Source organism: Daucus carota, chromosome 4 (genome assembly GCF_001625215.2).
Source record: "Daucus carota subsp. sativus chromosome 4, DH1 v3.0, whole genome shotgun sequence".
Classification (NCBI taxonomy): Eukaryota; Viridiplantae; Streptophyta; class Magnoliopsida; order Apiales; family Apiaceae; genus Daucus; species Daucus carota.
The window spans coordinates 43,956,686-43,972,120 of NC_030384.2; the positions used below are offsets into that span (position 1 = coordinate 43,956,686).

Consider the following 15,435-nt stretch of genomic DNA (forward strand, 5'->3'; position numbering starts at 1 on the left):
TTTCCACGGATCGAGACTTTCCTTTTCCGATCTGATAGTAATGGAGCTGTGTGTTAGATAAGAGCTCCATGACAATCGGTTGTCATCATCACTAATTCAAATGCAGGGTTCAATAATGGAATAGATCAACCCTGGCGGTCGGCCCAATGGGCCATAGTAGGTCCTCCTCTACAGTACTAGACCTGAATTGAACATCTTGCTCTGTTAGCTATTTGTCATCATCAATACAGAATTCCATTAACCAGCAAAAGAAAAGAAAAGGTGCAATGAAGATTTAAATATAAATATTAAGGGGCACTATGTGTGTATCAGATCAGTTTCGAAACTGTTACAGACAAGAACAAAAGAGAACTGGAGATTTCCCTAGAAGTTTTTAAACTCCATGCTCCACATTTAAATAACAGTAACAATAAACTAAGAAGGCGTTCGAAAACGTGCATTTCATTTAAAATGTTGGATTTCAAATGACAGAATTTGAGTTGTCATTTCAAATTCTCATGTTTATATTAATATTTGAATGTCATGGAAGTTGAATGAAATCCAAATCCATATTCTCAAACAAGTTTTTTGTACAAATTCAGAATTTCAAATGAAATCATGCTTCCCAAACGGACCATAAAAGTAAATAAAAACAAGTACTCTTGACCGTCCGGCTGACTATATTTGATTCCAACCGTGCAAAACATTTTCTGCTACACTTGACTCACAAAGAAGAAAATATGGGCACACCTGGCAATGTAGCCCCTGCATCAACAATGAAATTATTGCCAGAAACATACTTGGACAAGTCATGTATCAAGTATCGTATCAGCGATGTTAGAGCTGGGTCTGATGTGTTCCATTTCCTTAAGGGAACTGTTCTCAGGGCCACATTGTTGAGCCAGTCTTTCTGCATCAGTTTCTGGGTAATCTCTGATTTGAAAAGTCCAGGATTGATTGAGTTAACTCTGATTTCGTGAATCCCCAGTTCAAGAGCGAACATCTGTCAACATTATGATGCATAAGAAACAGAAATAATATCGTCCTACATACCAAATGCAATTTAGTAATCAACCTTCTTCCTCGGTTTGGCTTTACACAACAGAGGAAGTAACTAAAAACAAAAGAAAAAGATTCCATGCAACTTGGACAATATTTTCTAAAAATGATAAAAAAGGTCAATATGGAAGGTACGTCTGGAGGGCTTTGGAAAACTTAAAACGTATAAAACACTACTTGAAAAGATAAACATTCAACTGATCTCCAAAAATCACTAAAATTCCCAAATTGTATACCTTTGTGACAGTGTTAACGGCCGTCTTGGAAGAAGCATAGGCAAGACTTCCAGGTAGCTGTCCACGGTTAAGGCCTGCAATAGACGATATATTGATGACTGATCCACCCTTTTTTGAGTCGCGCATGCGGATGCAGACATGCTTGGAAACCAACCAGGTTCCCTTTACATTTGTGTTACATATATCATCCCACTCTTCCTCAGTCAAATCCAACGGACCATGTACACTACCTAAAGATCAGAATGACAGAGATAACACATTAATACAATGAACTTGTGTAAATCTTTAATTCAACTTCTCCAATAGCCGAATTCAGGGCTATGCTGGCACAGTACAAATGTAAAAGGGAACTATTGTGCTTGACATATCCTCGGTAATTAAGCAGTTTATGTCCAGTTGTCCACCGACCACCAGCACAATCACTACATTATCTTTATAATATAAAAACAACATCTGTCATTCTTATTATTGCCAAAATTTCCTTCTCTCATGATTTGCTTACAGAGGAATTTTGATACCTTCTAAAGGGATAATATTTTTACCAAGGGCAAAATCAGAAAGCTCAAAGAGGGAAATCAAGCATATATTATGTGCAATATCCTAAGCATCAAATGGTTGCCGTGCCCACTGCAAAATTCTACAGATAGGTCTATGGAAGAAGACTAGTCCTAATTCTGCTGATCATAGTTTTTTAATGTTCTTCCTCTACATAATTTGCCATGTCATTATTATATATGTGGAAATAAAACGCCATACATTACAATCATTATTTTTAGTATATATATTAATTGTAGGTTCATAGCATCTCATTTTCATTTAAAAGAATCTCAAAGGACCAGTTATGATGCAAGAAACCTCATCATATTATGAAGAAACAAATTAAAAGTCAAGAAAAGAGCAAGCTAGTCATGCCCAAACGCTAAAGTATAACAAAAGGGAGATAGATGTTAAATTATAGGTCTGTAGCATCTTAATTTCATTTTACAGAAATCTTGAAAGACCATTGAAATGGAAGAAAAAATCATCTCACTCAGTGAAAAAAAAAATAGAACTATTAAAAAGAACAAGTACTGCAAAAACAACAATCCAAAACTAGAACAAATGAGAGAGAAAATCATCTCACGCGATGAGAAGAAAATGGAAGTATTAAAAAAGAACAAGTAGTGCAAAAACAACAATCTAAAACTAGAAAAAATGAGATGTAGATGTCCTGGTAATGCCAAAAAGATGTTTTGTGTGTGCACAAACAAATAACTCTAGTCTTTTTCCGATAGCTCATGGTTTAACATTTAAATCAATTTGCCAGGTAACAAAACGCAATCTCTGCCAGCCTGCCAGGTAATATTCAGTAGCACTACTTAACAACACTCCTTTGGCCACTGATACACATAGCTATCAGTGATATTGCACTCCAAAACGACTAATTATTACTTAAAACTTTTACTAAGCTGTGTAAACATGCTTTCTAAGCATTGTGCTAGAAACCATTACTATCAATTTGCTGATTATCAATAAAGAAAATTTCATTGTGCTATATCAATATTTGTACCTTATACAAGTAAATTAATTCTCGACTACAAAACTTATCAAATTGTTGTCATGTTCTTTTCACGCCTGTCATAATTTCTTTATGATCTAAAACATACTCCTACTAATCAGCAATCACTACTAGCCACACATTTTAACAACTTAAATTATTAAATTTCAAGTAAGTATCAACATCATGTCATCAAAAAAACAGTTATAGATTAATTTACAATCAAACACGAAATAAATAAACCTAACAAAACAAAAACGCAGTTAATTTTATATTAACGATTAAATCACTAGTACCTCTAACGCCAGCATTATTGATCAACGCATCAATCCGGCCAAACGCGTCCCAAGCCTTTCCGACGGACGCTTCAATAGCGCTACTTTTGGCGCTCACATCCAGCTCAATAGCCACGGCTCGAACGTCGGAACCTGATCCATTGATCTCATCGCAGAGTGATCGGAGGCGTTCAATTCGCCGCGCCGCGGCTACGATTTTGCAGCCGGCTTTAGCCAAGTCCAGGCAACATTCTCGGCCGAGGCCGGAGGATGCGCCGGTTACCATCACTACTTTTTCGCTCAAATCGCTCCATGGCTCCTTATACTCGTGACTCGTCATAATTCGATTCAGAATTGAAGTTTTGAAAATAATGAAAAATGAGAAGCTAAGTGGTGTGTGTATGTGTGTGACTTATGAGTGACTATTTATATACGCTGATACGCTTACGAAGAGGAAGAGAAAACGAAAGTGATTTTGTGTGTTTTCTCCTATTTTATCCTTCTAATTTTAATATACGGATATAAATATTTTGTAGTGTAACAACTTTCAAGTTGTTGAGTGCACTAAATATTTGTAAAAGTAATTAAGAATCGGTTTTTCTATGGTGTGCCCGAGGGCACACACTAAGCACTAAAACTTATAAATTTGGGAGATTTTGATTGGCTTACACTCTTTAATAATGATGACCCCCCTTGCATTTACAACAACCACACCAATCAAATCCCTTCAATTTTATAAATGTTAGTGCTTAGCATGTGCCCTTGGGCACACACTAGACAAACCCATTAAGAATAGTTATTTATATTCACACGCGTAATTTATGGGAATAATTTAAGTGCGTTATCTAATCCTACTCGTTTAGGGAAATGGTTTGACCAAGAGAGTCTGGTGTCCGTTGACCAAATATAGATGACGTCACAAGTAAACGGGAATGCTGTGCGTGCGTACACGCTTCGCCAGCAACCACACTTCTTAACAACTTTGCTTCCGTTGTTTTCTTTGTAAAGGTGATTCCACTTGATATAGTCAAAAGGAATGTTATGAAACCAGTAATCCGTTCGGTTCCGTTTAATTGCTGAAATATTATGCAAGACCCGTTTCTGAATTTTGTTTAAAATTCATGAAATCGATAATTATTTGACAGTAAAAAATTATTTTATACTCAGATAACGTGAATAGTATTATTTAATTACATATTTCTATTACTATTTTCAAAAATATTAATATTTTTTTATAATCAATGGCATTATTTGATTTATTTAATTTTAATAACAGTCCATATACTGCAAATTCTGAAATAATAATTTAAAATTCTAATTAAATACTCACGATTTTACATACTACTTATACTCAAGTAATAATTTTAATCCGGATGCAAGCTATGAAAATTTTCAATCAAACAGCTCATGAAAAATCGGATTAAATTCAACGAAAAGATCTAATGTTATGCAAATAATGAGGCCGTTTGACGTAATTTAAAAAAAGTGTTTACTGTTTATAAATGAGAAGTTAACTGTAAGTGAGAAGTAACTTTTATTTTAAGTATTTGAATAAATTTTTCGATGTTTACAATTTATTGCATATAAAAATTATTAATATAAAAACAAATTATTATAAATTATTTTTTAAAACAGTCCTTTACATATTTTTAAAATCAAATTTTAAAATAAAAATATGTTAATTAAAAAAGTTAGGAGTTGAAACTTATTATATTATGATTTAGAAGTCTGAAAACTAACTTATAAATTTCTTATACAGACCATACCGATAAGTTGTTTCTAACTCAAGCAGTTGATGAAAACCACGGTGTTTGGCCCAATTTCTGCATGCACCGTAAGCTAACAGATGAGCTGGTATTACGAACTTTAACATTCTTTTGATTTGCATTCAATTGGCCGCTTTATATTTGCTATAAACTCAGAGCAGACTATTGGGAATTGGGATCCATGTACAAGCAGGATGTGTGGCGAACCAACAAGACGAGATGTGGGTCAATCAATGCCTGCTGTTGGCTACTCTTTCTTTAAATTCTTTAATACCAATCCCTACCCAGTTGGTGGTGGTAGCTACTTTTGTTATTTAGCTATAAATTGTGCAAAACCGGTTTGTTAATCTGGTTTAATGCTCAGAACATTGGTATAATTAATCTTGCTGCATTAGATGAGCATGTGACTCCCGTTTGTGTTGTAAATGAGCCTTTCGAGATTGTTTGTTTAAATTGTTGAAAATTTCGTACCGAAAGTATCTTTCCCAGCTAACCTGTTTTATTTGTGAGCTGAACAATTGGACAACGTCAGAATATCAGATATCTTTTCTATGTCTGAATCAGTCTTGATTTGGCTTGTATAGAGAATCAGTAAAAGTTAGTTGGACGGTTAGGTTATAATGTTCTCGTTACTTACTCTTTGTAGCGAGTTAGGTAAATGATTCTGAAAATTACTTATTAGATTCTGGAAATTACGTATACTTATTAAGGTTGTCTGAAAGTTGCACTCTAGTTCGTAGTTGAACAAAATGACCACTCGAGCTAAATTTCATTAATGTGCTGGAATTACAACTGCCTCGCATGCAACGGATCTAATTCCAAATCGTAATGACTAAAAGTTTTACTCGATCTTAATAAGCAAAGAATTTCGCGATATAGTGGTTTAGCTTACGCAGATAAAATTCGGATATGTGGATGGAACACATGTAATTATACATGGTAGAAATTCCAAATTCCAATGCCTTGAATTTCCGAATTTACTAGAAATGTTGATGATGGATGCTCCTCTACCAGCGTCTCTCATACGTGAACCTACATATTTTGAACATAACCGAGCTCCGTCAAGATTTATCTTCAACACTCGGTTCCATTCTTCGTCGCTTAATTTCAATAATGTACTCTATATATATATTATCATAACTGAGTTTTTGTTTTCAACTCGTTACTCGTGCGTCTTTTATCTTAAAAATTATGCTCATTTCAGTACTTTCCAGATCCAGATTAATACCATAATCGCTGATGCTTCTTATCTCACGTTTTTCAACCACTTCATAGTTGGTGCTCGACTCCTGCGAAACCAGAAGAGTAGTTAAAAACTACGAATAATTGACAATATCCTACTGCAACATTATTAAATTAGATCTCAAAAGAAAAACTTTATTAATGATATATGAGTTATTAAAATTATTATAATAATAGTTTATACATAATTTATGTCATATGGGTAATTCTTATGAAAAAAATTAAAAATTAAGTCATTTGAAAAAATATCTCAACTTAACTTAAATTTGTTTCTAATTTATTAGATAAATAAACATGTTTCGATTTTAAAGTTGAAAATGAATTAAAGCTCATGCCCGGTATAAAAGAGAAAAGCTGTTATATATACATTGGGCCTCCAGCGACCTCTAAGGCTCTAACCATATAGAGATGCGACAAAAATAATGCAAGGCCCATTATAACAAACTACTGATATAGCCCAACTGAGAATTCCTCGGATTGTAACACCATGGCGTACAGTGAATACCAAACAAACAACCAGCATATTTGGCGTTCAATTAAGTGGTTGATTTTATATATTTAGGTTAAAAAATTTGTTTTGCTGGGTAAAACATTTTAGGTTAACTATAAATAATTAAGGGATAATTAATTTATACGTCCATGAACTTTGGCCCATTTTTGATTCGGGTCCTTGAACTAAGTTTGTCAATTTATGAATCCTCAAACTTTGTAAATTTCCAATTCAGGTCCTTCCGTCAATTTTTGACTAACGGAATAGTCAATTAGGGTTTTCAATTTGAGGGTTTTCGATTCGTTCATGGATTGATGAAATTGATGGTATGGGAAATTTCGGGAGGTCAAACCGAACAGATTAATGTAGGTTTCAATGATGGAGGATTGCCGGAATGGTGGCAATGTCTCCGCCGGCCGGAAAATGGCCATTGATTCCGGCCATCATTCCGGCAATCCTCCGCCATTGAAACCTACATGAATCTCTTCGGTTTGACCTCCCGAAACTACCCATACCATCAATTTCAACAATCCATTAACGAGTTGAAAACCCCCAAATTCAAAACCCTAATTACTAACTTCTGTTAGTCAAAAATTGACGGAGGGACCTGAATTGGAAATTTACAAAGTTTGAAGATGCATAAATTGACAAACTTAGTTCAAGGACGCGAATCAAAAATGGGTCAAAGTATAAATTAATTATCCCAAATAATTAATTGTAGACTACAACCGCTGGGTACTTTCAAGTTTCATGAAAACAGAAGGGAGGTACTTTTTCTGTTTTTACCTTGTTACTATAAGCTGATATTAAGAGCAATACTGATAAATCTAGCTAAATAATTTCTGGAATTGTCTAAATTGATTGCGTTAAGAAAAGGTATTTCCTATCATAAAATCTGTAGGAAATTTGGTATGAAATGGCGTACTATTGCTCGTAATTGCTCGACTCGGATCAACAAGGATAACAAAATCGACTATCAAACGTTAGTAGAAAATATATTTGTTAAAATGATACAGTTTTGTCATAATCATGCAATCCAATTTTGACATCTTGGTAATATGAGGCCTATTGATGATAAACGTAGCTAACAAGATCGACTAAAATAATCGATATTAAAGGGATCATCAACTACATCATTAATAGGATTTACCTGATAAGAAATATGTTAGATTGAAAATTTTCTTACAATATTGTCTAAATTGCATAGCACAGCCAATGCGACAGTAATTGTCTTGCAAAAGCAACGAAATACTGGCTAGTTTTCTAATAAATAGAAAAAATAGGTTGGAGAAATTTATGTGGAGGATTAAAATGTAAAGCCATGAAGTAGGAAGAATAGCAAGACCTACCAGGAAACATAGACCCCCACAGACACCAACAAAGCAGACGCATGTGTGTACTTTTTATTCACGAGTGGAGCGTTCTCATTGGAAGGCACTAGCTATGAAGCATTATAGCTTCAAAAGCATAACCTCCGGGGGGGTCATATGTCGATACGATAGCCATAAGGTCAAATTTAATCACCAACAAGCTGCCTGCCTATTTATCAACAAACAACTTAGTACAATTTAAAGTGGCCTCCAAGCCGCGGGACCTCAATTTAGGTTTTCTTTCTGCCGCTTTAAAACTTGAATGTCAAATATGAGCTCCGTTATGCCGAGTAATTACCAGTGTCGTAAAAAGTGGGAATCGGATTTAATCGATGAAGTCACGGAAAGGGATTAATCGGTGATTAATTGAATTGATCGGGGACTAATCAGATTAATTAGTGATTAATCGGAAATTTAATCAGTTCGGCGACCTACGGAACAGAGATTAATCGGTCACTAATCGTGATTAATCACCGATTTTTAGAACAGAGGTAATTATTGCTCCCTCCGTCCTCGTCCTGGTTATTTACGTTCGTTGTTTACGCATATTTTGAGTTTTTTTTATAACATATAATTTCATAATATTTACTCCCTCCATCCCATTTTAAGTGTCCACTTTGTTAAAAAAATATTTCCCAAAATATGTGTCATCTTCTTTGACCCATGTAAACTTTATACTATTTCCAATATAGTATTAAATACAACCAACAACCCTTCATAAATATACTGAGAGAGATTATGAATGTACAGTGTAATTTGAAGTGATGAAAGGTCCAATATAGAGTAATTAATGAGGTGCGTAATTAATATGTATGAAAACTAAGCTGATTAGCATTGAAAAGATAATGAACAAAACATTACATTAAATGTTTCTTAATACTATTTGTGAAATTTGCAAAGTGGACACTTAAAATGGGATGGAGGGAGTATTTAATTTAATTTTTATAATAAAAATTTAAATATAAAATTTTTATTCAAGGAAAAATATTATAAAATTTTATATTATAGAAATCTCAAAATAGGTCTCATAATGTAAAAAACGTGCTGAGATATGGGGAATATAAATACGTGAATCTCACTGAATTGATTATTAACTTTATTTTTGTAATAAAAATAACAGCGATGTCAACAAATCCATTTCCTTAAAAGATCTTTTTAGTGCAAGTTCACGTACAATAACAATGACTTTTTTTTATAAAATGAAGAATTCGATTAGTGAAGATATTTGTGCATGAAAGATGTCATCATTATTAGTTAGATTAAATTGAAACAAACGAAAATTCACAACAAACCTAAAAAATAATGTTAAAATGTGCCAATATCACATACTCGAAAATCCGTTCCTTAAAATGGGATATAATTTCAAAAGAAAAGAAAAATATGAAAAAAAATACACTCCCTCCATCCCACTTTATATGTCTTGTTTAACTTTTTATGGTCAAATTGATCAAATTTTGACTGAAATTTACATATATAAAATAATTAGAAAATATTGTGAAAAATATATTATTAAAATCTACACCTATTCTATTTTAAAATATATTTTTTTCAATTTTCAAAATCATATAAAAATAATTATTAATTAAGGGTCAAATTGATGAATTTGATCATAAAAAATCAAATAAAACAATATAAACGGGGACGTCCATAAGTTTAGAATTTTATGAATTGGGCTCAAACCTAACAACAAGAATCTGACCCATCTATTGATACTACTCGGCAATGACCATCAGTCCAAATAATTGTACATGCATATACACATTACTGCAACTCAACCTAAAAGTCTTAAACTTTATTACTGGTAGCTGACAAAAGTGTGTCCGTAAACAAGACAACATCGAGCACCCAGCACCCATTCTTAGGTTGCATCCATCTCTCACATTAAATCACAAAGTATGAAACCCCGGTCCACATCCAGATCTACTGTACATAATCTTTTCTTTTCTTTTTTCAATTATTTCATCTGACATGAGAATAAATTGCAGAAATAAAAGCCGCTCATGCTGCTGCTTCTACCAACAAGCACTGTTTTTACCTTCTTTGTGTCGTCAAAGAAAAAATTGAGAATTTCCCCAGTTGAGGTATTATAATTTTAGAGTCAGTCGTATACCTAGCTAAATGAACATTGAACGGTATAAATTATCTGACTTGGTAAAGAAAGATTCGATAAGACTACCATGCTCAATCAATATGAGTATTATAGCAGTTCTCCGTATTAATCAAGCTGCGCGGAACCTGACCCTTGCCAGGATTATAGAAAACAAAACATGAACGGTAGAATGTTGCTCGGTTCTGTAATTAACATAAGCTCACACTGACCCACTTTTCTTTATTGGGAATGAAGAAAAAAAGATTTATTAACATACTCTGGACAATATATGGAAGTAGAAAAAGTGGAGAGAATCTTATAAGCCCACTCTCCTCCAGTAAACCAGTTGAGCACCTCTGTTTGGTTTGTTTTCACTTTCCCACTTTTCTCTTCCTTTTTGTTTATATTTTTCTCCCCAATGCTGTGTTGTTTGTTCCTTTTTCCTTTTGTTGCAAGATACTCTCTTCTACCATACTTACACATATACATACACATACACATATATTTACACATATACAGTACTACCATCGTCATGATCATTAAGATTTAAGAAGACTAGCACTGCAACTAGTCTATACAGTACTAAAAAGCTTTCTTGAACAGACTCAGCCTTTTATTTCTCTTGTCTGCCATCTATTCTTAATAAATACTCCCGTCTCTTTGTTTTCTTCCCTCTCATCTCTCTCTGGGGGAATCAGTTTGAAAACCCATTTTACAATCTTGGTATTTCTCAAAATTTCTTAAAACCCACATAAACCCTTTGTTGAACCAAGAAAGATGATAACTTTAACAGATTTTTACCATGTTCTTACAGCTGTGGTTCCACTCTATGTGGCCATGATATTAGCTTATGGTTCAGTGAAATGGTGGAAAATCTTCACACCTGATCAGTGTTCAGGCATCAACAGATTTGTGGCTCTCTTTGCAGTCCCTTTGCTCTCTTTTCATTTCATCTCTACAAACAATCCTTACACAATGAACTTCAGGTTCATAGCTGCAGACACTCTTCAGAAACTCATAGTTCTTGGGGTTTTAGCCATTTGGTCAAGAACCAGCTCTAGAGGCTCTCTTGAATGGTCCATCACTTTGTTCTCACTCTCCACACTCCCCAACACTCTTGTGATGGGGATCCCCCTTTTGAAGGGCATGTATGGTGAGGCCTCAGGGAGCCTAATGGTGCAAATTGTTGTTTTACAGTGTATTATTTGGTACACTTTGATGTTGTTCTTGTTTGAGTATAGGGGAGCTAGGCTTCTCATTGCTGAGCAATTTCCTGATAATGCTAACTCTATTATATCATTTCGAGTTGATTCTGATGTTTTATCTTTAGATGGTAAAGAGCCATTGCAGACTGAGGCTGAGGTTGGGGAAGATGGGAAAATACATGTCACTGTGAGAAAATCAGCTAGCTCAAGATCAGAGATTTTCTCAAGGAGGTCACATGGGCATCACTCTGGTGTTTCTTACACACCAAGGCCATCCAATTTGAGCAATGCTGAGATTTATTCTCTTCAATCCTCAAGAAATCCAACACCTAGAGGCTCCAGTTTTAATCACAGTGATATCTATTCAATGATGAATGGAAAGAATGCTACTAATGCGAGTCCAAGGCAATCAAATTTTGGGAATTTGGGTTTCGATGAGACTAAGGGTAATGGGGCTTATGGCCAGGGGAATGCAGGGTACCCTGCACCGCCTAGTGCTGGGATTTTTTCGCCTGTTTCGGGACCGGGAGCCAAGAAGAAGGCTAATGGGGCAGATGGGGGAAAAGATCTTCACATGTTTGTTTGGAGTTCGAGTGCTTCCCCGGTTTCTGAAGGAGGGATTCATGTGTTTAGAGGAGGGGAGTATGGCAATGATCTCAATGGAGCTGCTCATGCTAAAGGTACTTGCCCTGTCATTATTGTTTAAGATTCTTATGGCTGAGGATATTCTTGAATCTTGGTCTTGTACTTGTTGAATTTGTAATTCTTTATATGTTCAAGTTCCTAAATTTTGTCCTGTCACTATTTAATTGGCTACTTGTGTGCTCATATTTTGTGTTGATTGCTTTGTGGACTTGCATTGAACTAAACTTTAAGATGGTAGAGTGCGAATAAAATTATAGATGAAGGAAGCAGACCTGAATTGTTAGGTTGAACGTTGTAGAGAGATCGATATTGCAACAAATATGAGAGTTTAATCTTGAGGAAAAGCCTGTTTTATTACAGATATTGGGAAGTGTTTTAAGCTGTAGAATTGCATTATTAGGAGGATAAAGAGAATACTAGATTATTAACCAAAGCAGACCTTTAGGTCAAATTTCATAAGTTCAAAGTTTTCGAGTAACAATCCAGTTGATATTATGGCCAAAGTGATATAATTTACTTATGATAGGTGTGCCATGGTTTCTGTTCTCTGGTGACAGAGTTACACATTCTAGATATTTATTTATTGATCAAGTATATCTCTGCATCAGTTCTATGAATTGATTTCTTTAACTGTGGATTTTGAAGAATTTAATCATCATGCACTTGGTACAATGACCGCATCATATATATCTAATAAATCGTGTGTTGATTAGATTACGATGAATTCCGTCGAGATGAGTTTAGCTTTGAAAACCGACAAGTCCAGATTGGAGTTGAGAGGGAAGGCCCTATGCTACCGAAGCTTGGTTCAAGTTCAGCTGAGTTGAATCCTAAATCATTGGCCAATGGGGAAATCAAGCCTGTGCCCATGCCACCTACTAGTGTCATGACCAGACTTATCTTGATCATGGTGTGGAGGAAACTTATTCGGAATCCAAACACGTACTCCAGCCTTTTCGGTCTCACATGGTCATTGGTCTGCTACAAGTATGAATTTTTTTTGAATTACATACTAGAAAATATTCATCTCCAACTACAGAGTTTTAGCATCACATTGTTCAAATTTTGATTTTTTCAGATGGGATGTCGAAATGCCTGCTATAATTGCAAAGTCAATAGCCATACTTTCTGATGCTGGTCTTGGAATGGCAATGTTTAGTCTTGGTATGTGGTCGGTCAGTTCCAGTGATGTTTTCCCTTCCAATAGTTATTCGACACATCTGATAGTAATGGCATCTATTGCAGGTTTGTTTATGGCATTGCAGCCTAGAATTATTGCTTGTGGAAACAAAGTGGCTACCTTTGCTATGGCTGTTAGATTCCTCATGGGTCCTGCTGTCATGGCTGCTTCCTCAATTGTGGTTGGTTTGAGAGGAGTTCTGCTGCATATTGCCATTGTTCAGGTAAGCTGTGTGTTCGAACAGACTTGTCTAGTTGAGCATACAATTATGCCCTTGCTGTATCTTGGTTCGGTAGCTTCATAAACATTTGGTCCTTGATCTTTTCCAGGCAGCCCTTCCACAAGGAATTGTCCCGTTTGTCTTTGCTAAGGAGTACAATGTTCATCCCGACATCCTGAGCACCGGGTAAGTCTTGAAGCTGGATGAACATTGTTTTCTGAATTTATCCGCAATCAACATTAGTATGAGGTATTATAAACCCGCAACTTGGATACTCAACGCTAAAATTAATTTGGTGCAGGGTTATATTTGGAATGCTGATAGCACTTCCGATCACACTGGTTTACTACATCTTGCTGATGGTGTGAAATTGAAGCCCTGTTCTTGCTGCAGTCCAAAAAGAAGTAACCTTTTGGAAAACTAACCCCTGTTAACCGGTTAAGTGATGTTTATTTTAGTAGTATATTTTTGGGTGGCATCTAACTAAGAAGATAGAATATGGAGCTGACTTGGTAGAGCAAAGGGATGTGAAAGTATGGAGAAGAAGCAATATTGTATTTTGAAAGTTTAATAGCAGCTAAATGTTACTACTACTTTTGTTGTTTCTTCTCCATTGTCCCCAAGAAAGTGAAGCTTGCATGTTTTGTTTTGTTTTGTTTTAAACCTCTTAAACAAAGTCGCTCTCAACTTTAAAATATTTGCATTCATTCTGGAATCTCTGCCCAAAACACGGAGTTATGTTGGCAACAAAATAATATTGGCACTATAAAGTGGTGCTTCAATAATAGAAGGGCATTCAATTTATAACTTATTGGCAATCGACGCAAAGGGCAAAAACTGGCAATTCTGGGTTATTTTCTTTGGATTTGCTAAACCAACCATCTCCTTCAACTTGTATGCAGTTCAAAACTTCGAATTGTAATGGCAGTGGGATAAGTTTTGTATTTTCTAAAAAGTGAAAATTTATTAGTCCGAACTATTGTGCTAAATGTCGGTTATTAGAGTGTCTCCAACGGTGCTCTTAAATTATTCCTTAAATAATAATATAAAATGCGACTCTTAATAAGTTAATACATCAAAAAACGTGATAACTCTGATAATACTGTTTATACTTAGCTCCTATTCACATTTTATATTTATCTTTATATAAATGAGATCTAAAAGTTAACTAAAGAGAGAGAAGATATGAGGAAAATTAATATTATACTGAGTTAAGAGTTACGAGATTCTCTTTAAAAGAAAAGAAATAGTAGACTTTTAATTTTTCAAAGAGCTTTCTAAGAGCTCATTAGAGCTCTAATTCTTGACTTACTCTTTAAATTTGGAGTTAAGAGTTTGTTTAAAGAGTCTGATTGGAGATGCTCTTAATTAGAGCTAATCACCAATTAGCTCCGTAGCTTCTTGAAACTGATCAAATATATGATTATTAATTAATTATCTGATTAATTTAATTAATAATCATTTCATATTTTGTGATTTTGTCAAATAATTCTGATTTCTGTTTTTTTATAACACCGGTCTGAACTCTGAAATCAAACACCGAATAATTAAATTACTGACTTGAACAAACAGATTGTCCTTGGCTCCTTGCCATGAGTGACCGATCGTTGAAAATGATACTCGTACTAGTATCCGACAGCAGAAGAAAGGAGAATCGCATATGCTCCGACAAGATATTTGAGAAAGTAGTTTGTGTATCAGTGACTCAGTGTATGCCACCTGATTAGACAGATCCATAGTGCCTTGTTTCTTCTGTTGCTCATCCATTACTGTTATTTTCTGGCATGCAATTTCCCAGATACACACCGCAAGTTCGAATTATCATCCTTCCCTGGTACTTGCTTGATGGCGTGGTTTTACTGATCGAAATCGAACTACTCGATCGACTACTAAAAACCTACTATATGAAATTTATCTGAGTTTTTTTTAATAACTCAATTTTTTTTCAAGTTATTTGAGATTTGTTTTTGGATTAACCACAAATCATTTCAATTAAAATATGGGCCACATTGAACAGGCCTATGTTTTGCAATCTAACAAGTATAAATTCCAGAAGTATTTGGTATTGCAACACTAAAAAATTCTAGTTCAATTAGGTTGGTAAATACTAACACCCCGCTCTCGAGTTATAATTATGGAGAA

At 34.8% G+C, this 15,435-nt stretch overlaps 2 protein-coding genes across 2 annotated transcripts; one reads left to right on the forward strand and one right to left on the reverse strand.

Annotated features, from left to right (window-relative positions):
* Positions 1 to 410: 410 nt before the first annotated feature.
* Positions 411 to 3,582, reverse strand: LOC108215930 (uncharacterized). Its single transcript, XM_017388564.2, has 3 exons — positions 3,108 to 3,582; positions 1,275 to 1,504; positions 411 to 982 (listed from the first exon to the last, which is right to left on the reverse strand). The coding sequence occupies exons 1-3, from the start codon at positions 3,424 to 3,426 to the stop codon at positions 704 to 706; spliced, it is 828 nt and encodes a 275-aa protein (XP_017244053.1). The 5' UTR covers positions 3,427 to 3,582; the 3' UTR covers positions 411 to 703.
* Positions 3,583 to 10,392: 6,810 nt separating this feature from the next.
* Positions 10,393 to 13,898, forward strand: LOC108215685 (probable auxin efflux carrier component 1b). The gene is made up of 6 exons (XM_017388228.2): positions 10,393 to 11,928; positions 12,607 to 12,880; positions 12,972 to 13,057; positions 13,139 to 13,296; positions 13,403 to 13,479; positions 13,595 to 13,898. The coding sequence occupies exons 1-6, from the start codon at positions 10,821 to 10,823 to the stop codon at positions 13,659 to 13,661; spliced, it is 1,770 nt and encodes a 589-aa protein (XP_017243717.1). The 5' UTR covers positions 10,393 to 10,820; the 3' UTR covers positions 13,662 to 13,898.
* Positions 13,899 to 15,435: the final 1,537 nt, after the last annotated feature.

Bases quoted from the DNA above. Each gene is read 5' to 3' on its own strand.
- LOC108215930 (XM_017388564.2), bottom strand. From the start codon at position 3,426: ATGACGAGTCACGAGTATAAGGAGCCATGGAGCGATTTGAGCGAAAAA. The intron at 1,505-3,107 runs GTACTAGTGATT...TCTGATCTTTAG, and splicing joins CAATAATGCTGGCGTTAGAG to GTAGTGTACATGGTCCGTTG. The intron at 983-1,274 runs GTATACAATTTG...TAATGTTGACAG, and splicing joins CCGTTAACACTGTCACAAAG to ATGTTCGCTCTTGAACTGGG.
- LOC108215685 (XM_017388228.2), top strand. From the start codon at position 10,821: ATGATAACTTTAACAGATTTTTACCATGTTCTTACAGCTGTGGTTCCA. The intron at 11,929-12,606 runs GTACTTGCCCTG...TGTGTTGATTAG, and splicing joins TGGAGCTGCTCATGCTAAAG to ATTACGATGAATTCCGTCGA. The intron at 13,058-13,138 runs GTATGTGGTCGG...CATCTATTGCAG, and splicing joins AATGGCAATGTTTAGTCTTG to GTTTGTTTATGGCATTGCAG.